The sequence below is a fragment of the Lycium barbarum genome, chromosome 10 (assembly GCF_019175385.1).
Source record: "Lycium barbarum isolate Lr01 chromosome 10, ASM1917538v2, whole genome shotgun sequence".
NCBI classification, from domain to species: Eukaryota; Viridiplantae; Streptophyta; class Magnoliopsida; order Solanales; family Solanaceae; genus Lycium; species Lycium barbarum.
The window spans coordinates 53,081,839-53,103,909 of record NC_083346.1 but is presented as its reverse complement, the minus strand read 5'-3'; the positions used below and the strand labels follow the sequence as shown (position 1 = coordinate 53,103,909).

The 22,071-nt window shown below is 37.3% G+C and overlaps 1 protein-coding gene and 1 pseudogene across 2 annotated transcripts; one reads left to right on the top strand and one right to left on the bottom strand.

The window, feature by feature from the left end:
- The first annotated feature begins 14,069 nt into the window (after nt 1-14,069).
- LOC132613947 (V-type proton ATPase subunit G 1) lies at nt 14,070-18,523 on the top strand. Of its 2 annotated transcripts, none has more exons than XM_060328254.1 (4): nt 14,070-14,226; nt 16,688-16,798; nt 17,330-17,430; nt 18,032-18,523. In XM_060328254.1, the coding sequence occupies exons 2-4, from the start codon at nt 16,708-16,710 to the stop codon at nt 18,173-18,175; spliced, it is 336 nt and encodes a 111-aa protein (XP_060184237.1). In that variant the 5' UTR covers nt 14,070-14,226; nt 16,688-16,707; the 3' UTR covers nt 18,176-18,523. The 2 variants fall into 2 exon arrangements, with proteins under 2 accessions (XP_060184237.1, XP_060184238.1); XM_060328255.1 differs by having other exon boundaries at nt 14,083-14,226; nt 16,653-16,798.
- LOC132613946 (uncharacterized) lies at nt 18,510-21,468 on the bottom strand (annotated as a pseudogene).
- Between the last annotated feature and the right edge of the window lie 603 nt (nt 21,469-22,071).

Genomic DNA, 22,071 nt, shown 5'->3' with positions numbered 1-22,071 from the left:
AGGGCCGGAATTGATCCAACAAGCTATAGAGAAAGTCAAGCTTATACAGAATCAATTGTTGACAGCTCAGAGTCGTCAAAAATCATATGCAGATAATCGTCGAAGGGACTTAGAGTTCCAAGTGAAAGATTGGGTATTCTTAAAGGTGTCGCCAATGAAGGGCGTTATGAGATTTGGAAAAAAGGGGAAGCTTAGTCCTCGGTACATTGGACCTTATGAGATTGTGCGCAAGGTAGGCGAAGTGGCTTATAAATTAGATCTACCCCCTGCTTTGGAGTCAGTTCACCCGGTTTTCCATGTCTCAATGCTTGGTAAGTGTGTCAGACATCCTACTAGGATCGTGCCAGTAGATGATGTTCAAGTGACAGAAAAGTTGACTTATGAAGAGGTACCCATTGCCATATTAGATAGGCAAGTACGGAGGCTTAGAAACAAAGAAGTAGCCTCAATTAAGGTTTTGTGGAGAAACAACAACCGAGAAGAAATGACTTGGGAAGCGGAAGAAAATATGAAGTCCAAGTACCCGCGCTTATTTCAACCCCGGAAGAGATTCAAGATGAGACATCAAGATCATGAGGTATGTATGTTTTCCTTTTTATGCATTTGGTCGTGTGTGGCAAAACTCTATTGCTATTATGTTATGGCCCTGTGAGGCATTGTTATTATGGGCTGTTGTGACAGGATGGTAGTGCCATATTACAGGGGAAACACTGGCGAAATTTTTATAGAATTCCCGAGCACTTAACATTCGAGGACGAATGTTCTAAAAGGGGGGAAGAATGTCACACCTCGAAAAAAAATCCGTTGCTGCACAGTGAATAGACTAACGAAGGGCACGAAGTATGCGATGTTTCAATAAGTAAGAAATAGCATTTGATGACCCTAATTGAGATTTCAAAGACATTCGAGGTAAGAGAAGAAAGTTTGCCAAGAAAGGCAAGGTATACGTTATGTATCGGAAAAGATTTACGAGTAACAAGTTAATGATGACTTAATGATGTCTTGGATAAGAGTTATAACGTCCCTTAGATTGTTAACGAGGTGTTAAACAAGTGTTAAGAAGGTTCTATAAGGATTGGAGATCGAACGAGTAGACAAGAACGAGTTTCAAAAAAGCTGGGCATTATACGGTCCAACATACTGGCCGTATAAAATATATTGGCCGCTTGTCAGGCCATATATTCTGCCCAGAATGGATGCCCTCACTGGACCTAATCTACGGCCACATATACGGTCATATAAATTATACGGACCGTACGTTGGTCCGTAGAATTGAGTCGGGACAGATTCTAAATTAATATAAGGGACCCAATTTCATTTCATTTTCACTCCCTTTATCTCAAATTATATATATATATATATATATATATATATATATATATAGGAATACATAAGTAAAAGCAACATCATCACTATATCTTTCCTTAGAGGGTCAATTGTCATAAGACAAGATCAACAAGATCATGAGCTTCTAGCGTTTCTACGAAATAGAACGTTATGAATATCATACATGGATTCACGATGAGGAAATCATGCTTTTAGAAAGAAGGGTTAGCCTTAACATACCTCGTTTCCTTCTTATTACTCAATGCCTATCTTTCTGAGTTCACAAATCTACATTCAACACCATTTACCACATAATTAGGTTAAGGGCAAACTCATAATCCAAGTTTAAACCAGTTCTTAAGTTAAATGAATTCGGACAGCATTTCCCTTATAATTTCCATTCCAAACCAACTCCAAATCAAGCCCAACCATTAATACCAACATCAACAACAACAAAATCAAGAATTACAAGTAAAATCATATGTAAATCCATCCCAAAACTTCCTTCAAATCAGACCCCAAGCCAACAACATTGACATGCCAACATGTAACCTTTATATCACAATTTCCTTAACTTAAAACTATGAAAATCCTTCAAGAACCATTTAATATCAAAACTTAGATGGAAAACATACCTTATATAGTCCAAAATCTCAACCACAACACTTTGCTTTAAGGCCACAAGACCAGCAACGCAATAGAAAAAAAAAACTAGTACGATGTTCTAACTATTCTTGGGTTTTACGCGCTCAAATCTTACTTGGATGATGGAGGGAATTACGAAAAGGGTTGAGAGGAGTATTAGGATATTTAGGTTCTGTTGGTGTGTGAAATAATGAAGGATAAAACAAAATAAATCAATATATAACAATTGGGACACCTGTCCACCGCCTTACTGTTGATGGTCCATCGATGTACATCGACGGTACCGCCGAACTTCGATGCTCCGTATGTCTCACCGTCTTTCTCCAAAGTGAATTCTACCAATTGCATTGAAACGGACACTCGCTGAACTTTAGTTTAAATGGATTCCGTAACTTCTCGTATTCTAGGAGATACGCCCCTTACAAGTGGACCCAAAAATCCTGTCCGAAATTCTGCCAAATTTTTCCAATGTTTCAACAAACTTAATTTATTTGATTCACTTGACACCCAACCTTCCCGATACTTGCTAAGCATGATACCAAGCTCTCCTGTATAAAGAATAAGCATGTATAATTCGTTATGTCCTCGGTGACAACCTCACCTTTAAGTCTTTGTCAACTAACTCACAACGAAACTGTACGTATAAAAGTACGAGGTGTAACAGTGGTTTTTATCACCCTTAGGAGCTGGGTGGTATTCACGAAAAAGTGACGTGTTCTTTACTTACCTATTGTTTATATTCTGCAAGACGCTAGCATAGAATAGGTAAAGTAACGTGTTCCATCCTTAGGCGAAAATTTGATATTGCATAGGATAGGAAGTAGGTCATGCAAGCCATTAAGTGGTATTAGAGCAGATTCTCCTTATAGAGGCTAACACTATAGGAGAAGATCCTGATGAAGGTTGCACAACCTATAGAACAAAACAGAGGGGAATCAATCTATAGGCCTCCACTATTCAAAAGCAAGCACTATTTCTTGTGGAAGAATAGGATGTAGACCTATCTAATAGGTATGGTCTACAATCTGTGGATAATCACATCAGAAGAACCGTTGATTCCCATGAAGACTATGTATGATTAACAAGAAGGCCTAAAACGGAAGACTAGTTCACAGCTAAAGAAGCGACAATAATGGAGCTAAACGCAAGTCCAGGAAAGGATCAGTGCAACAGAGTATTAGGATGCTCTAGCGCTAAGGAAATCTGGGACTTGCTAGCTCACACTCATGAGGGTATGACTCAAGAAAAGCAACTCAGATTAAATATGCTAATGACGAAATACGAACTATTTGCAATGAAGGAGAAGGAATTAGTTAGAGATATGTTTAATAGATTTGTCAATATTACCAGTAATCTCATAGCTCTTGGTAAGACCTTTACCAATAAAGACTTAGTCACGAAGATTCTAAGAAGTCTTCCTCCTTCGTGGGATCCTAAAGTACTAGCCATTAGAGAAGTCTATGAAATAAGCACCATGCGAATAGAGGATGTATATGTCAACTTATTAATACATGAAACAAAGGTTTGAAATCAAGAGCCATACCAGTCAAATCAGACAGCGACAAGGAGGAACTAAAGATACAGTCATACTGGAATGGCAATAACCACGAGATAGAAGAGAGTAAGGTAGACAACCTTTCTCATAATGATTAACACAAAGGATGTTTAGTCTGTGGAAAATTAAACTCCCTGATTAAAAATCGCTCAACATAGAGATCAAAAGGAAAATAGGCGTCGACAGCAGCATCGAGTTCAAGGTCCAAGAAAGATTTAGTGGAAGCTGATTACAATGCTCTCATAGCCATTGAAGATTCAGACTCTGGCATTGAGAAGGACATCTTAAAACGCTTGATGACATTCCTAGAAACAGCCTCATGACACTAGTGATAAATTTAAGTAATGAATGTCGCAATATGAGCATTAAAAGAGCTAAGCTGCCTGGCACCATTTCTAGCCTAACAAAGGGGTCCAGGAGTATAAAAGAGCAAAAATAAAACAAAGAGGAAAAATTTCTCACTGAAGGAACAGGTAGCTCAGCTTGGTTCACACATCACAGCTTTCCAAGCCGAAGTTCTAAAGCTGACCGCAGATGCCGAACTCATTCTAGGAGCAATAAATTCGAAACCTATAGAAAAGAATGTGGGGGATACATACAGAAATAAAAGACACCCAGAAAGCAAATGCAAAAGAAAGGGACCCAAGCCAGGCAAGGGTCGTAAGACCAACCTCTGATCGAACATGAGGGGAAAAGTGACAAAAGGCAAGCAAAATAACGGTATATGCAAAGGCTTACTCAAAATCTTAAAACATGAACGAAACAAGAATTATGTCACTCTTATTTTACAAAATGGAAGGTTTAGAGAAACAATTGAGAAAAGGGATGAAATCAAGGAATCACCCAGGGCTGAGTTGAGGGGAACAAATGCAGAACTCTGAAAAATATTCAGATTCACTAGAGGATAATGACAAAGAAGAGATAAGTGATGAGAAGAAGAGAAAAGGAGAGACCACTTATCCATAAGAAATAGCTTGGAAGAGAAGAACACATCCAAATGGTAAGTATTCATGTGACCATGAAACAAGTTGAAGAAGAACTTGTTCTGTCAAGTAGAACGAAGACAGTCAACTGGAACAAGTAGTTCAACCTGATCCAGAGAAGTGCTAAAATGTTCAAACCCCACTGGAACTTCAACAAAGAAGGACATCAGAGGACTACAATAGGTTATGTAGTGTACACAAATGGTAATAATGTGCTAAAAGGTTCCTTAGTTGGTTAATTTGAAGTATTGACAAAAAAAGATTGAAAAGGGAGAATTGTGGTGTATAATATGTTACTATTGAGAATGATTGAAGCTGCACAAATCTTTCTTAAAATTGGTTAGAAACGTTGTCTCAGACTTTGTGTTTTTCAAAGTAATTAAAATATTTTACTCAGTCTTGTACATTTAGTTGTATGTCCTATACCATGATATGCTCATGATCTCCAAAAGGGTTTAACATAATGACTGTCACAGAACTGGCATTAAGATTAAAGATTGCATATGGATAGTCATCTAAACTTCAAGTATGTATTCTTTCTCTTGCAGTCAATTAAATATTCAGATCATGGAACAAATCAATCAACCTGTTGTCATTACTTTAGCCAACTATAGCTGTCATTAAGTGTGTATTGAGAAGTGAAAACTAAGTCATGATGACCTTGTTGAAAAAAATTATCACAATCAAGTCATCAGTTTTTCCCAAGAAGACTCTTCAAATGCCTGTTCACACCACTTTAGCTTTCATTATCACGACTACTTAAACCAATCTCAAACTACCTGAATCATACTCACACTATTCCTTCACCTTGGAATGCAAATCGAAAATTTTTAAAATGTCAAAATACTCTTCTAGTTCCGATAAACCCGTTTCGCCCATACACTCACAAAACTCCTCAACGTTAGAGTATACTCTCCACTTCTATCATTAATCCACCTCTCTTGATTATACACATCGGTATACCGATAGAGCAGATGAAAGAAGGAAGAAAATTAGTTGGAGCACATAGAAAGGGGGAATGTGCTAAAATTTCTAGAACAGGGGAGAGTGAACGAAAAATCAGTAAAGCAAAAACATTTGAAGAAAATGAGTTGTTTGATATTGCAAGTTCTGATCAAGTTGACATCGTTAGCCTATTGGGAAAAATGAGGGATGAAGACATAAGGTTTCATGGATAAATAAGTAAGGATGAAATAAAGAAGAACTATCTGCGAAAAAGGAATAATCCGGATCTTGGCCCTCATAGGAAAAATCGGTGGAAAAAGATAGTGGATCTTCTTTGGGGTAAAGAATAGAGCATGATATGAATATTGAGCTGTAAGTGCCAAAAAGTATTCTGAGGGGCATAAATTTCAATATCTTATCAGAAACAAATGCCAGTTTGGTTGATTCAGATCTATGGAAAAGTGATGACATTCTTTCCACTGATTTTTATGATAATTGTGTTAACAGTTTTCGTCACTCAAGTGACATGAGCTCTTGTTTTTCCAATGACACTACCCTTATAGCCAAAGCCTCTCCACATCTCCTAGATAGGACTTCCTAGAATTTGGCCTAAAAAAATTACTTTCCTTGTAATAATCCTTAGCATCTAAGTTCCAAGTCTGTTCAAAATGATCTGGTGTAAATAATAGTACTCAAGGGACTAGAATTGTACTTGTTAATGTTAATACAAAGAACTTTTGATTAACTGTTGCATATCTTACAAATCTGTGCCTCATATATGTGACTCGAATGTTTTGACTTAAATGAGTAATCGTTCTTATCTTATGTATATGTGATAGCCCCAGTGTCCATGAGTTTAATATTGGAAAATGCTTAATTGCTTTTGAGATTAGCTTTCTAATGATGCCAAAAGGGTGAAGATTGATTAACTGTGTGCTTATGCTTTTTGACTCAATCGCTAACCTGGTTTGCTATAAGTGTAATGCTCAAATACTAGGTTATGAGATTTTTGGAACAAGTTACACAGTTGGTTGGAATAGGTTACATAGTTTCTTAACAGATCAGAGTAAGACAAGTGTCTGTCATCATCAAAAAGGGGGAATTTGTTGGAATAAACTCACGTGTGAAGTTTTGATGATTGACAAAGGGAACCTATAATTCAAAGAAACTAGGTCTAGATAAATGAGATAATTGACAAGGTAATTAAATAAAGCTAGACAGTTGGTTGAGATAAAGACAGAGGCTCCAGACAAAGTAAAAGGCCTGCAAAAGCAAGAAGCATGGGAAGGATAGAACAGGTCCATAGACATGTTCCATTCCAAAGGAAGCAGCACAATATGGTTAGAATGGTCTATAGACATGTTCTATTGCAAAGAAGCTACAGAAAAGAGCATACACATGAACCCAGATTGCAAACATGTGTGCCAATACAAAAACAAGAGCAATGATCAGATCAGAGAGAGAATGAACCATCCAAATACATGATCTATCACAAAGACAGATGCAGAGCAAAGGAGATCAAGATGACTCAATCACAGAGCATTTCATTGAAGAATAGAACAAGTCTGAAGACATGTTCTATCACAAAGATTCATCAAGTGCAGTGGGTGAAAGAATCAGGAAAGAAGAGATCATGAGGAGAAATGGTGAAGATGATTCAGAAGTATTTTGTTCAAATAAAGAGAGTTCCAGACAAAGCACATGAACTAGGTCTGCAAACATCTTTCAACACATAGTAAGAGAATGATTAGAGTCACAGAGCTAGACAAGGCTGAAGACATGATTTATTCCAGCAATGAGTAAATCTACGTGAAGAAATACAGACATAGAGCAAAGAGTATGATGCTATGAAACGGGTCTGCCAACATGTTCCATCAGCGGTCACAGGATCAAAGATAGATTCGGAGGAATGAACGATAAGGGGATGATGAAATAGGTTCGTGAACATGTTCTATCTCAGACAGTGCAGAGATTCAGAGGCAGGTGAACCCGGGAGATGAAACAGGTTCGTGAATATGTTCCAGCGCAAGTCCTACAACAACTAGGATTTGCAGTTTTATGGTAAAGGCTTGGTGGTCAAGATTATAGGATTCCTTGCCTTAATTAAACAATGTTCTTTAGACTCCTACAAGGACAATGAAGTTGATCCAAAAGGAAAGAATCCCAATTCAACACAAACCCTATTATATCTCATGGGCCTACTCGAAGAGGATTTTGTGTTTGCCGACTTGTTGTGCACTCAATGCTATATATATCCAAGTCTTACCAAGAAAAAGGTTTGCGCACCCACAAAGAGAGATTTCAGAATATTGAGCGATCAACAAAGATATTAAGAATATTCAGAATCTAGGCGTCGTCCCTAGTAGGAGAAGAAGATTGAAGAAGCTGTCAAATAGAGTTGACGTTTTACATTTCTTAAGTCTAGAAAACTTGTATTAGGTTGGTTTATCGAGTTGTATCTTTATCCGATTTATTAGAAGCATTACAGCTAGCTACAAAAACGTTGTAAACTCAACTTTAAGTTAGGGATCAACTTGAAGGTTGCTTACTAGTCTAGGAAGATTAGCAAGATATGAATTAGAGTGTAGTTCCTAGGTTACAGAGTATGTAACTTGAATTTGCAGAGGCTCACCATTATAGTGGAGTTTGGGGAAAATCCCACAGAGGTCTAGGTCATGGTTTTTATCGCCCTTGTGAGCCGATGGTTTCCACGTAAAAGTGATGTGTTCTTTACTTACCAGTTTTTTATATTCTACAAGATGATTGCATAGAACAGGTAAAGTAACATGTTCCATCCTTAGGCAAAAATTAGATATTGCATAGGATAGGAAGTAGGTTGTGCAACCCATCAACTACTAATATAGTCCCACCTATAGGGAAACTCTATTTGCATTGCGACAACTCGTAACTTGACTTCGAGAAGTAACACGCTCGAGTAACAACTGATTATAGTCACATAACATTTCTTTGAGGATTGGTAGGCTCAAGACATGGAATCACTACATTTGAGAGCTCTAAACTTCATAGTTCACATAGGAAACAAATAATACACATCGTGTCGTAGTCGCAAGTCAATGAATAGCCTCACATACCTTTTAAGTCAATCATTCAACGAAGCCAACAGAACTAACTTCCTACACAACTAATCTACAACCAGGAAAACATTACTACTATCAAATGAAAAGAGCATACTTGTCACGCCCCGAACTTGGGCCTGGACGTAACCCGTCACTCGGTGCCTGAATGCATGTGACTGAGCAAACCACATGGCTGGCTAAATCAACATGGGACATGTATTGATGATGAAAATTAGTTGAAACATGAATAGTTTGAATAAATCATGAGTCATCATAATAATAATACAGAAAATACTGTTTTAAACATAAGTGCGGAAAATAATCTGAAAACATAGTTAAGTAGTCCACAAGGCTAAACATTACTAAATGCTCAACATGACCTACTGACTAGTTTATGAAACCTCCGACATAAGTCTGAAAATACTGAACTGTTGCTGGGACAAGGCCCCCATCATACCTAACTGTCTAACATGACCTGACTACTGATAAATAAAGACAACACCCCGAACTAGATAGGGCTCATCAAACAACTGATATGATGAAGTCCTAACAAGCGGATTCGTCATCCTGGAAATCAATACCTGTATCGTGAAATGCAGGCCCCGGGAAAAAGAGACGTAAGTACATTTGAATTGTACTTGTATGTAAAACAAACTGAAAGAATAAATAGTTTTGGGGTGCTCGGGGAATGGGCAACCCAAAACAATAGACATGGAACATACTGGAACTGAAACGGAAACATACTGATAGCTGAACTGAACAATAGAAGTATAGTAATAGGTACTCCCTGTTCTGAATGTGAAATCACCTATTTTAACTGAATTAGTAAGTGCATAAGTCTGTGTCCTTGAAAAAGTATACATATACGTAAGGCTGTGCCCTCGGGAAAAGATGCAGGTGTTCAACATTCAACAATATATATCAAGGAACAGAGAATCATACTGTAATCCATAACACTGGAATACTGAACATTCTATGCTGAGACATGTATTCATGAAATTATGGAGTTTAAAGCATTAACTGTTCATAAGCATACTGAGTTTTCATGACTGAGACTCATGGGATATCAAACATGAGTCTATATTGATTACGTTCTGAGTTCACGACATTCTTGTCACGACCCGACTAGGGGCCGCGACGAGCGCTCTGTGACAATCCCATCCGGGCACCCCTTGACATACTTTTATACTTACATCTAGGTGAGCTACATAATTTAACATACATTTCTATTCATTAATCACACTAGTCCCATTGGGCGACATTACCTTTACATCAAAATTGGCATTTATGCCACATCAACGTACATGAGCCGACAAGGCCATCAAAATGATATGCCAAATATAGGCCGACAAGGCTGGACATATCTACCCATAGACACGTGACTACGAGCCTCTAAGGAGAGTATAACATATCACATGAGTGGGCTAGGACCCCGCTGTGCCCATAAATATGTACACAAAAGAATCTATACCAAAAGCTGCGGCTCCGGATGAGATGGAGCTCCGCAATGTAGTCCCTGAGTAATGAAGCTATGGATCGAGTCTATCTCCCTGGCCACCTGCGGGCATGACGCAGCGTCCACAAACAAAAAGGACGTCAGTACGAAGAATGTACTGAGTATGTAAAGCATAATCAATATCAATGTAGAAGCATAATGAATAACATGAGAAATAGCACAAGATGGGAGATAATAATATCATCATCGTCATAGGAACTCACTTGCCTTTCATAGGAACTTTTCATTCTAATGCGTATTTGCGTTCGTACATCAATATCTGTATCCATCTTAGTACTCGTATCATATACAAATCATATCATTTACATAGTCATATCATATACACATCGTTCACATAACATAACATACCTGACCTCGAGGGTTCGGTGTTTCACGTACCCGACCATATATAGGCTCGGTGGTCATACATACCTGGCCAACCAAGGCTCAGTGTTACACATACCTGGCCCTACCAAGGCTCAGTGTTGCCCATACCCAACTGCAGTGGTGTGCGCGGGTTACGTAATCATATACATACTATATATACTCATATACATATATTCTACCCGGCCTCATAAGCTCGGGGTCTTATTATAGCCCTTCATAGGCACACATACATATAATAGCTCATGAACAACTTAATAGCTCATGAACAACTTTAGCATCGTTTCATTCTCATCATCATTACTATCATTATCATTATCGTTAGGTCCACCTTATGGGCTTACTCGTCATGCGAGGATCTTAGTACAATCGTAGCATATCTAGCATCGTGAGCTTACTAGCTCGGAAGATCAATCATTTGAAGAAGTAGTAGACTTATAGAAGATTTAGACGTTGTGCCAAAGAATCATGCCTTATGAAAGAAGGGTTAGCCTTACATACCTTTTCGTTCGACTATATAGCACTTGCACGTTCTCTTTCAACTCTTGCGTTTATACCTTCATCAAGGTCATACTATCGTTAGAATCGACAACTAGCATAAATGGCTAAAGCTAGAGAAAATCGGACAACATCTCCTTTATTTATGCAACATTCCTCCATATCGTAATTCAACTCCCAAACGTCAACAATACATTTACAATATCATAACAATAGCCTTTAGTCATCTACATTATCCATATTCTCAATTCACTTCCCATTTTCCATATTCAAGACCATAACACACGATTTTGTCCATTCACATACAATGCCTATTTCATGATCTTAACATCATTTATAACCCATTCATGTCACAACACAACAACAATCATGATTCAATTCAAACTATTTCTCAAAACGTCATTATTCATCATTCATGACCCATTTTGCTATACTCTTCTAAAATCCAAGCATTTCAACTTCCAAATACCTTAAACAACATATAAATACCATAAATCTTACCTTAGATGTTGTAGGAACAAGCCTTAGTTGTTAATACTCCACTTGAGCAAAAACCCTAGTTTATCTCCAATGAGATTTCTTGACTTGAAGGATCTTTAATGGGTTTGCTTACACTTGATTCACTTGTTTTGTGTTGTTGATCACTAAAAACCCTTGAAAACATATGGAATATATGTAGAGAGATGTTTTAGAGAAAAGGGGTGTGAAGTAGAAATGAAATGAAATAACCTTGGTCCCTTACATTTATTGAACAAAATCTGTCCCGACCAATTATACGGACCAACATACGGTCCGTATAAATTGTACGGGCCGTATGTTTGGTCGTACAATTGGTCCAGAAAGTTTGGCCAATCTGGGTTGATTATACGGTCCCAAACATACGGACCGTATAAATTATACGGCCAGTATGTTTGGCCGTATAATCCCCAGTGATCCCGAAGTTCGTTTCGTCGTCTCGTTTGATCTCCAATCCTTATGGAACCTCCTTAACACTTGATCAACACTTCAATACCAATTCAAGGGACGTTATCACTTTTCTCCAAGACATCATTAAGTTCCTGCTAACTCGATACTCGTAATTCCTTTCCGGTACTTATCAACTACTTTGCCTTCTCTTGGCAATCCTCTTCCCCCATCTCTAACATCTTTGAACTCTCATCTAGAATCATCGAATATCATCGCTCGCTCATGAAAACATCGTATACTCATACTCCTCACTAGTTCATTCACTTGCGTACTAACGGAAGATTTTCCGAGGTGTAACAATTCTGAATGGCAATAATGAACAAATTACAAAACTGTATCGTTTAGAGAATAGAAGTTCTAAAGTTTTCCATGAAACTAAGGCTTAACTATATTTCTGAGGTAATTCATAATAGTCGTAAAAGAACGTGGCAGGGGGAGAATCATAAACATTCCCACACGTAGAGAATTAGCCTTACTTACCTCAATTCTGGCCTTTTAGCATACTACAACGTTCGTCATCCCGTTCAACTTTAACCTAGAGCAATATACATAAAAGGAAATCAATATTAGTAAGAATACTCATGTTTTGGTCATCTAAGCATTTTATCAAACACTTGGTGGGCATGAAGCTCCACAAACTCTCATCAATGGTGTTTCTACACCCAACAACCCATTCTCTTACTTCAAGATGATTTTACAATCTCTTAATGCTACAATTATCATCATCCCTCATCACCCATAAGATAAACAACACCCTTAATCAACAATCAACAACCCAAATATATAATCGTTCATGTTTTTCTTCTATCACACCCATCAACTTATCTCTCCAGAACTTATAGTCTATAATCACCAATTCGAAGCTACAATCAATTAGAATAGGAAAGTCTTACATACCTTAATGGCTTCAAAACACCCAAAGAAGAATCCGACTTTGGTGAAGTATCCCAAAAGTATGAGCTTGAATCCTTGAGAAGGGTTTTCATGAAAATCTATGAATTGCATGAGTAGGAGGTATTAATTTTTCTTAGGATGAATAAATTATCAATATCCTATGGCCAAAACTTACCTTGGATGATGGAGGGACCTTGGAGCAAGTTGGGTTCTTGAGAGCATCCCTTTCTAGAGCAAGTTTTCGTATTTGGAGTGTGGGGAACGACCTAGGGCTTTTAAAGAAATTTTTCGATGTACGGACACGTAATTGAAAGTCCAACCGCGCAGCAGACCGCGCAACAAAGGCAGTAACACTGCCTCCAGTGCGCAGTCGCGCACGTGAAGCCTGGTGGCACAGCTGACCGCTCAGCCTGCGTAGTGTCCAGTAATATGTGCATAACCTTTTGCACAGATGTCTGTTTGAGCTGCACATTATATCGACAAAAAGGTATTTTAAAGGGATATAACTTTCATTGAGGGAGCTTTCCCAAATTTCCAATTAGTAAGGGGGTTATAGTCGCTTAAAGTAAGTTGTTCTACAAATTCACTTGAAAACATGGTCTGCAGTGTAGCTTCAACTTTACTTTTTCCCAAGACACTTCTTATGCCTTATTATATTTCAAAACCCTTTCTACACTTTTCATATTGGTTCTATTATACTCCCATCTTACGATTGAGGAGAGGTGATCATGCAGGATATGACAAATCTTCAGCTTATCGGGGATATGAACCTAGATAGGAGGGTGTGGAGGTTGAGGATTAGGGTTGAAGGCTAGTAGTAGGATTAGTATTATTTTCCTTTCTTATAGGATCAATATTATTTCTGTCATGTTTTATTTTTAGTTTGCTATTACTACTTGTCTCTTTTGCTTTAGTTTTAGTTTTCATGCTATCGTGATGTCGTTTTTGCTTTACTTAAGCTGATGGTCTATTAGAAATAGCCTCTCTACCTGCCAATGTAGGGGTAAGGTTTGCGTACACTATCCTTCACAGATCCACTTATGGAATTAAACTGGATATGTTGTTTTTGTTGGTTATTTAATTCTGAGCGTACCACTTGTTTCTCCGTCAAAATCAAGAGCAAATTTGTGCCAAAATATAATGAAAGGGATACATTTGGACAGAAAGTATAAAGAGATATATTTGAACTATTTGCAATAGAACAAGGGGTATATTTTGAGCTACAAGTGAAATGGAATATATTATTAATTTGAATGCATTGACGTGTCTATCGCCCAATAGGTCCATCTTTTGTCAGATGTCCAAAAAAATAGGGAAAAAGGAAAAAAGAGAAGAGAAAAATATAGTCCAAATATAAGGTGTATGGTAGGTAGTCTCAGTCTGTTGTGAAACAAAATCCAAAGAAAGGCCTCAAACTTTCTCTGAAGCCAATTCTCAACTCCAATTCCACAAACAAAGGTACTCTCCTTTTCTTCTTTCACTCAACTTTCCCTTTTTCTCTCTTGTATTAGTAGACATCAAAATGCTTTTTAGCATTAGGGATCTCATTTTCTGGACTAGATCTGGATCCAATTGTAATTTGACTTGTTTTGACCATTGTTTTTTACTCCGATCTTTTGTTTAAGTCAACTTGATTTTTTCTTCTGTTTGACTTGTTACGTAATGACGAATATATAGTTCCTGTTGAAGTGATTTTAGGAAGATTTTACCTTGTAATAATAATTACTCTATCTGTTTTCACTGTCCTGCCTCATGTTTATAGGTTTCTGATCCAGATTTGAATTTTCCGTTTTTTTTTTATTATGTGGTGGCGGTCCATTTTCATAAGCTGCTTTTTATCATGATCTGATGATTGAAGTATATAGTACTCCCCTCTGTCTCAAGTTATGTGACACCCTTTTCTTTTTAATCTATTCCAAAAAGAATGTTGCATTTTGTTAATTCGAAATAACTTAACTTTAAAATTTTCTTTTTACTTTTAATGAAATGATTTATAGTCACACAAATGTCTAAGGTTTGATTTAGGGCACAAATTTCAGAAGTATTAGTACTCTCTCTGTTTTATTTTATTTGTCTGGTTTTGACTTGACACAAAGTTTAAGAAAGTAAAGTAGATTTTTGAATCTTGTGGTCTTAAACTAAAGAGATGTAATATGTACCAATGTTCTTTAATCTTGTGGTGTTGAACATGTGGAAAGTTGGAATTAAAGAGTTGCCAAAAAAGGAAAGATACATTTTTTTTAAACGGACTGAAAAAGAAAGTAAGACAAACAAATTGAAACAGAGGGAGTATTAGTATTTTTTTTTCTTGCCTTGCTTTTAAACTTTACAATTTGGTGTCTCTGATGGCAGGGATCTTGTGGTTTACTTTGGAGTTTGAAAGTAATTTTTTGTCCACAATAAACTTTTAAAGATCCAGTTTTTGTTTCTTTAATTCAAATGTAAAGGGTTTAATTGAAAACAAAAAAGAATTTTTCCACACTACTAGTGTTCAGCTTTATGGTTCCAAATTTTTATTTGACTAGGAAAAAAAAAAAGTAAGAAGCGTTTAAACGACTCTTGGAATCCTGTTATTCAAGTTCTTTAATCCAATTACATTAAGTTATAGGTCATGGACTGAATCAGCTGATCGTTCACGCTCAGATATGTACTTGATATCAAGGTTTCATACTGTTAAGTTTAAGGAGAGAGAGAGAGAGAGAGAGAGAGAGAGAGAGAACGAACCGGTAATTTTTGTCTAAGGTAGAACTGAGGCTAAGATGGGATATAGTAGAAAGTATACTAGCCTCATGTCGACATGACACATTGTGGATACAGGTTTTGGTGTTACGATATGAATCGGGCTTACCAAGATTGGGTAGATTACCTCTGACCAAAGAGTAGATGAAGAAGAGAAAGGATGAAAAGAAAGGAAGAAAACCTGGATGAATCCTCACTTCTAAGATTAGAAAATAGTTGCTTGAGTAGAAAGATTGTGTTTTGAGAAAAGAATGATAATAGCTTTCTCTGCTTATTTACTATTTAGCGCATAATCTTTTAATCCGTTAGCTCCAAGTTGATTATTCTAGATTGGTTAGGTTTGGAACTAGTAAATATTGGACTACAAATGCTTAATCATTTAAATAGGAGTGGAAAGATGGGTGATAAACTACTATAAGAAGTCAAGAACTGGTGCCAAAACACTATTCTGAAATTTCTATGACCTGATAAAGCCATTAACACTAAAAAGAATTATAGCATAAAATTATTGACCAAAATATGTTTACATTGGAAAGTGGAAATGCATATATTTACCCCGTCCTGCATAGGATCCATGTCAACATTCATTTGTGGACCTCTTTGAGTAATCAGCCGTATACGTTTAATCAAAATTGATTAAAATGGAAAATTCCCATCTATAAATGTGTACAAAAATTATAGAGAATCTTACACAAAGACATGACTCCATGAAAACAAATAAAGTGTCGACAGTAATTGGAATTTCATACTTGCTCCAAAAATGTACAAGAAAACAAAAAGGTTCCACACCATATACCATAATAGATGTGTCACTGTGCTCTATTTAATAAATCAATAATAGATGTTTAATGTCTTCTCCTGCAAAAATATATAAACTAAAACACATGCTATTCTACTCTTGGAATCTGATAGTGCGATAGATTAACTGCTTGTGGTTTTTCTGTTCGACTCACAATCTTATTAAGCTTACAATGTTATTACTATTAAATTAACTGAATACCCATTGCTTATAAATCTTTTCTTGACAAAGTCGATCTTAATGTTGCAATACAGATTTTATGACTTTTCTTTCTGGATATATTTTCATGCATGGTAATTCATGTTAATTTCTGATAATTAGTTGTTATGTCTCAAATGTTATCCAGAGTCTTGAAGAGATACATTTCATTCTTCATTGCAGTTTGAGTTTTATAGACGAGAATGGAATCTAGCAGGGCTGGCCAGAATGGAATTCAACAACTTTTAGCTGCCGAGCAGGAAGCCCAACACATCGTCAATACTGCCAGGACCGGTAATTGCTTTTACCTCCTTTAGGGATCCAGTTTTCTTACTTTTTGACCTGGAACTTTGTTGGTTTAACTACACTCCTCACCTAGCAATTAGGGGAAATATTGGCCAATATCCATAAGCTATTTGCAAGTCTTGTCTCCGTTGCTGCAAATTCATATCGCTATGATACTTTCCGTCTCCATTATGGTGCACTTTTATTTGTCCTGTCGTGGTATGCATGCTTATTGCCTTTGTATGCTTTCATTGCCTAGAGATAGCATAAGCTAGTTGTGTTAACAGTTTTAGGTAATAATTGAGTTGTAGACTTGTAGTTGGCAAAATTGTTGACCAAATAGCTTATAGTTTGATGTCTTTCTCTTAACTGATCAAACAAAAATGAAATGTCATAGCTTGGTATCTTATATTTCTTTTGTCTAACTTATAGTATAAGCTGTGTCTCCGGTCTTCTTGACCTTATCATTTGGAACACTGTGAATGCTTGGGCTTAGGTTTATAAATGGGGCATGTGTGCTAACGTGAGTTTCATGTGCAGCTAAACAGGCTAGATTGAAGCAGGCCAAGGAAGAAGCCGAGAAAGAGATAGCTGAATTCCGTGCTTACATGGAGGCTGAGTTTAAGAGAAAGCTTGAGCAGGTAACTAGGATACAAATAGTTTCTAGAAGATCCCATTCGCACAAGAATGGTATCAACTTGTATTGTCCGCAGAAATCATGACTTCTCCCAGATCTTGTCCTCCTTTTAAATGCCTTACAATTTACTTGCTGCATTTTACACTTGATCTTAGCGAAAAGGATAAGAAACGTATTACAGTGTTGCCTTTTGAGCAAACCCATCTATATGTTTCCTTGTCCTCCTAGATTTTTAAATATGGTTACTTTTTGCTCTAGCATGTTTCTAAGTGGTGATAGAAAAAGTCCGTCCAAATTTAACCCTCAATTGCTGACTGTAACGATATCCTCATTTAGAAGTGCATCTATTTTCCAATTTCTCTGTCTTTGAGCCGAGGGTCTATCGGAAATAGCCTCTCTACTGCCCACAAAGGCAGAGGTAAGGTCTGCATACATCCTACCCTCCCCAGACTCCCCTTGTGGGATTACACTGGGTGTGTTGTTGTTGTTGTTGTTGTTGTCTGCCCTTGTGGGGTCGTCGGTGAAAGGGGATGTTTTGGGCAATGGGTTTGACTTCTTTTCTCTATCATTGACGAAGCATGGTTCCTGATTTCTGTTGTTTACAGACTAGTGGTGACTCAGGTGCTAATGTCAAACGTCTTGAGGCAGAAACAAATGAAAAGATCGAGCACCTGCAGACTGAAGCGTCAAGAGTCTCCTCTGATGTTGTCCAGATGCTTCTGAGGCATGTAACCACAGTGAAGAACTAAGATCTTCTGTGGATGCAGTGGGTCAAGCTTAATGTCATTTTGCAGATTTATGCTCCCCCCCTACTTATGGTTCTCTTGCTTGATGAGTCCGATGGATGTTCACCATTTGTATTGTATGTTTGTTATTATTTATTTTCTTGGTCTGTTGAATAAAGCACAACTCATTCGAGCTCCTTTCTACCTGTGTTTGTAAACTTAAGATCAGAAACCAAGGTTCAGTGTCTAGTCATGGCAGTTTCTTATTTATCTAGAATCCGAGTTATGTAATGAACTTGTCTCTGCATGTTTAATGTTGTACGAAGTGATGCAGCTGTAAAAAAGGAGTGAGACTGTCTTTCTGTTGATAAATGTGCAGTCTCAAGATGCTTTTCCTTTCTACGATCTTGAGAAGATATTTCATTCTCTAGTTACATTATTTACAATGTCTAGCATCAGTCTGATACACTTCCCGAATGCAACATAGAGAGGTCTTGAAGAATTTGCACTACAACTATACCACAAGCAACTAGTCCTATAGAGAGGAGGGCAGGTTTTGCTCTTGATTTTATCTTTTCACTGTCCTTTCCTTCACTATTATGCATAGCCCATGCCATTGCTGGTGGTAGGATGCCATATAACATTGTCATGCAGTAACCACCCTGTAAACATTACATTATAATGAAGCATCAATATCAAAAGAGCTTTCTAATGTTAGCTAGTTTTATTGAATGGGACGTGAGAATTTAAACTCACTGCTATATCTGTGGCAGCGGAAAATGCATCAGGAATTGTTATCGACACAAGAAGAGGGGGAGCGATGGCAATTGCTGTTGCTGTGAAGCCTAAATTGTTTCTTCTCCACCATTTTCTTTGACGGAGCTGAGAATTTGATCTCTGCTAGGAATTAAGATTCAAGGACTTAGATACTCTTTCTTTGAGAATCAGACACTAAACACTAAAAACCCAAATGTTACCTGTAAATCTGATTTTGTGGATACATCTGGTTGCAGGTTAAAGTTATTGAGTTGCTCCTTGAGAAACTCTGAGAAACTTAGGAGAGTACCAATTAGGGATGTTCCCACAGCTAGAAGAGAGAATGCTTGTACCATATATGACACTCCACTCCATTTCACCCTGAAAATGTATTGTGTAAGAAAACTGTCCTTTAAAAGATAGCAAGTCAAGACGCTCATATCAGTTAAGACTTGGTAATGCACTTGATAAAAAGTCAATAAAGAATGCAAAATGACCTCAGGAGCAATTCAAGAGGGTCAGCAACTTGATCAACCTGTGATGAAAGGCCAAAGGCAATTGCATCCCAAACAAGCAATGCCAGGAGTGGAACCAAACCACCAATCAACACAGATCACCTTCCAAGTAAGCACACAGAACTGCAAACACACATCAATCACAAATTGGTGAGAAAGAAAAGAAAGGAGAAAGCACGAAAAAAAAAAATTGTGTTCACCAGGAGCTAGATCATGGTAGACTAAAGAGAATATCAATATGGGTATCGTTGGTGGAACTTTTCCCCAGTCACTGCTTCCTTCATCTCCTGACCACCCTCCATACAGAATGGTAATAACCTCAATCGCCACAAGCAATCCTGTTTGGATTTTATCTCGATTATCACATTTTCTTGGAAGGAAAACAAGAAAGGCCAGCTGAATTCATCATAGTTACCTATCATAAGAGCAGTGAGCCACTGGTTGACTTGACAGTGGCTTTTGTCCCACCTACAAAAATGAGAATACTGAAGAGGGAAGTGAAGAAAAAGGCCAAAACTGATTGTGGGAGATTTATCAAATGGCAGAGGATTTCACCCGACTTGGAAATGTAAGCAATCATTGAAGTATATCCTAAGAAGAGATAGGTTAGTGTAGCCAAGGCTCCACCCCATTCTCCTAGTGTTTCTTGAGCCATTGTTCTAATGGAGATGATCTCTAGCTCACTGCCTTCAATTGTCACTTTGTTCTTTTTGAGTAAACCCACATTAATTTCAACTAGTATAAGCGCTTCGATTAGTAGAAATGCCCAGCACATTGTCATAGCTATTGAACTCGGGGTTATACCCTGCAATTGACAAGATAAACAATGCTGTAATCTTGTGCCACGGATAAGGGTGATCTTTACTTTTTGCTTACCAAATCCACCATTCTATATCCTACTCGTTTAAGCAACTATCAGCAATAACTTAAGAATCTGCTCATCAACGTAATGGTTATAAGTTTGTGCTTATTTCTTTTGACTAGCATAACAATTATAGAGGTTCCATTTCCATCCACAAATATAAATCTAATTAGATATTCTCATTGGTCTAAGCATTGGTGGGTGAATTTACTTGGTACATCTGCTTCGATGGGAGGTAGCAGGTACTCAGTGAAACAAGCAAGGTGCGCTCTAAGCCTCTAACTGATCTAGACACCATCATTATGAAGAAAAAGACAGAAATAAGGCTTAAAAGTCCAACTTATAGATCATCGATCCATATGGGGAGGGAGGTTCTTTTACTAATCATATGGTGAGTGAAAAAAACACTTATTATGAGCTAAACAAAAGATTGAATACCACTATTGGGAAATCTTGCTATTGTATACAAAAGAATCTACTTTAAGAGTTTGCATTGCCACTCAAAACTCTAGTTTCAAAATATGCACCGTTATAATTAATAGGACTTAAGTTTTGAGTGTTAATATGATAGCCTAATAATAAAAGGTTGAATTTACAAAGAGAAACATAGTTACCGCAGGAGAAGTTTTTTGGGGAAGAGCAAGAATCCCGGAACCAATACTTGTTCCAATGATTAGAGCAACAGCACCTGCTACTGTGCCTTTTTTCTTGTAACTTTTCTGTATCTCTTCCTCTACCTTTGCATTTGCAGAGCATTCTTTCCCCTTTGTTGCTGAAATTTTCCAAGAATTTGGTACCCATTCTTGTCTACGTTGGCTGTGCTGATAATATGAACTACTGCTGATCACAAATAGAATTTATAATTGAAATATTAAAGTGTCAGATTATCTATGATAACTGAAGTTGAAGGGACAGCTAGTTAGCTAGAGAGATTAGAGTGACATCATACATTCTGTATTTCAAGAAAATTGTCTTCTTTTCTTGATGCCATAATGATAATATTGTCCATCGAGAATGTGATCTTGATTCATAAATTCTTGTGCTGATCGTTCCATTAGTGAAGGAAGGTGAAGCTAGGGAATGAATATCCATGAGCTAGATTCCCGAGTATCTTGGAAGAGGAAGAATCTTTGAACTTCGGTTGGTTGGTTGAAAAAGTTTGCAATTACTACATCTTTGAGTCCATTCTGGCACATGCGGATGATGAGGTTGAAATTAACTTTGGGCCCACTAAATATGTTATTGTTGCACATGCTCCAAAATATTTTTACTTAAAGATCCCTACTTCCCACAAAACAAAAGATACTAATTATAGGGTGTGTTTGGTACGACAGAAAATGTTTTCCCATTTTTTGTTGTTTGGTTGCACTTAAAATTTTGGAAAATATTTTCCATAAAAGTTTAAGGAAAAATATTTTCCGGATTAATATAAACACACCAACGCATTCCCTAACCCAACACCTCCCTCCATTTTTTTTTTAAGTTTTAAAAGTGTTTTGTTTTTCACACCACCCAATCACTCCCCCCCCCGCAACCACTCTCGAGCCCCATCCCTCAAAAAAAAAAAAAATTTTAAAAAAAAGTTTGTATTTTTTTTTTTTGGTTTTTTACTACCCCTCCCCCCCTAATTTTCTATTTTATATATTTTTATAAATTCTTATAAAAAGAAATATTTTCTTACCCTACCCGCACCCCTTACCCCCCCGGCACACCTCCCAACCACCAAAATTTGCATTCCGGATTCAAAAACTTCATAGTAGTTTTGCTTTGAGTATATGCAAGTGCTC

Excerpts from the sequence above, each read along its gene's own strand:
- LOC132613947 (XM_060328254.1), top strand. The coding sequence starts at position 16,708 with ATGGAATCTAGCAGGGCTGGCCAGAATGGAATTCAACAACTTTTAGCT. Across the intron at positions 16,799-17,329 it reads CGTCAATACTGCCAGGACCG|CTAAACAGGCTAGATTGAAG; the intron begins GTAATTGCTTTT and ends TTTCATGTGCAG. Across the intron at positions 17,431-18,031 it reads TTAAGAGAAAGCTTGAGCAG|ACTAGTGGTGACTCAGGTGC; the intron begins GTAACTAGGATA and ends TGTTGTTTACAG.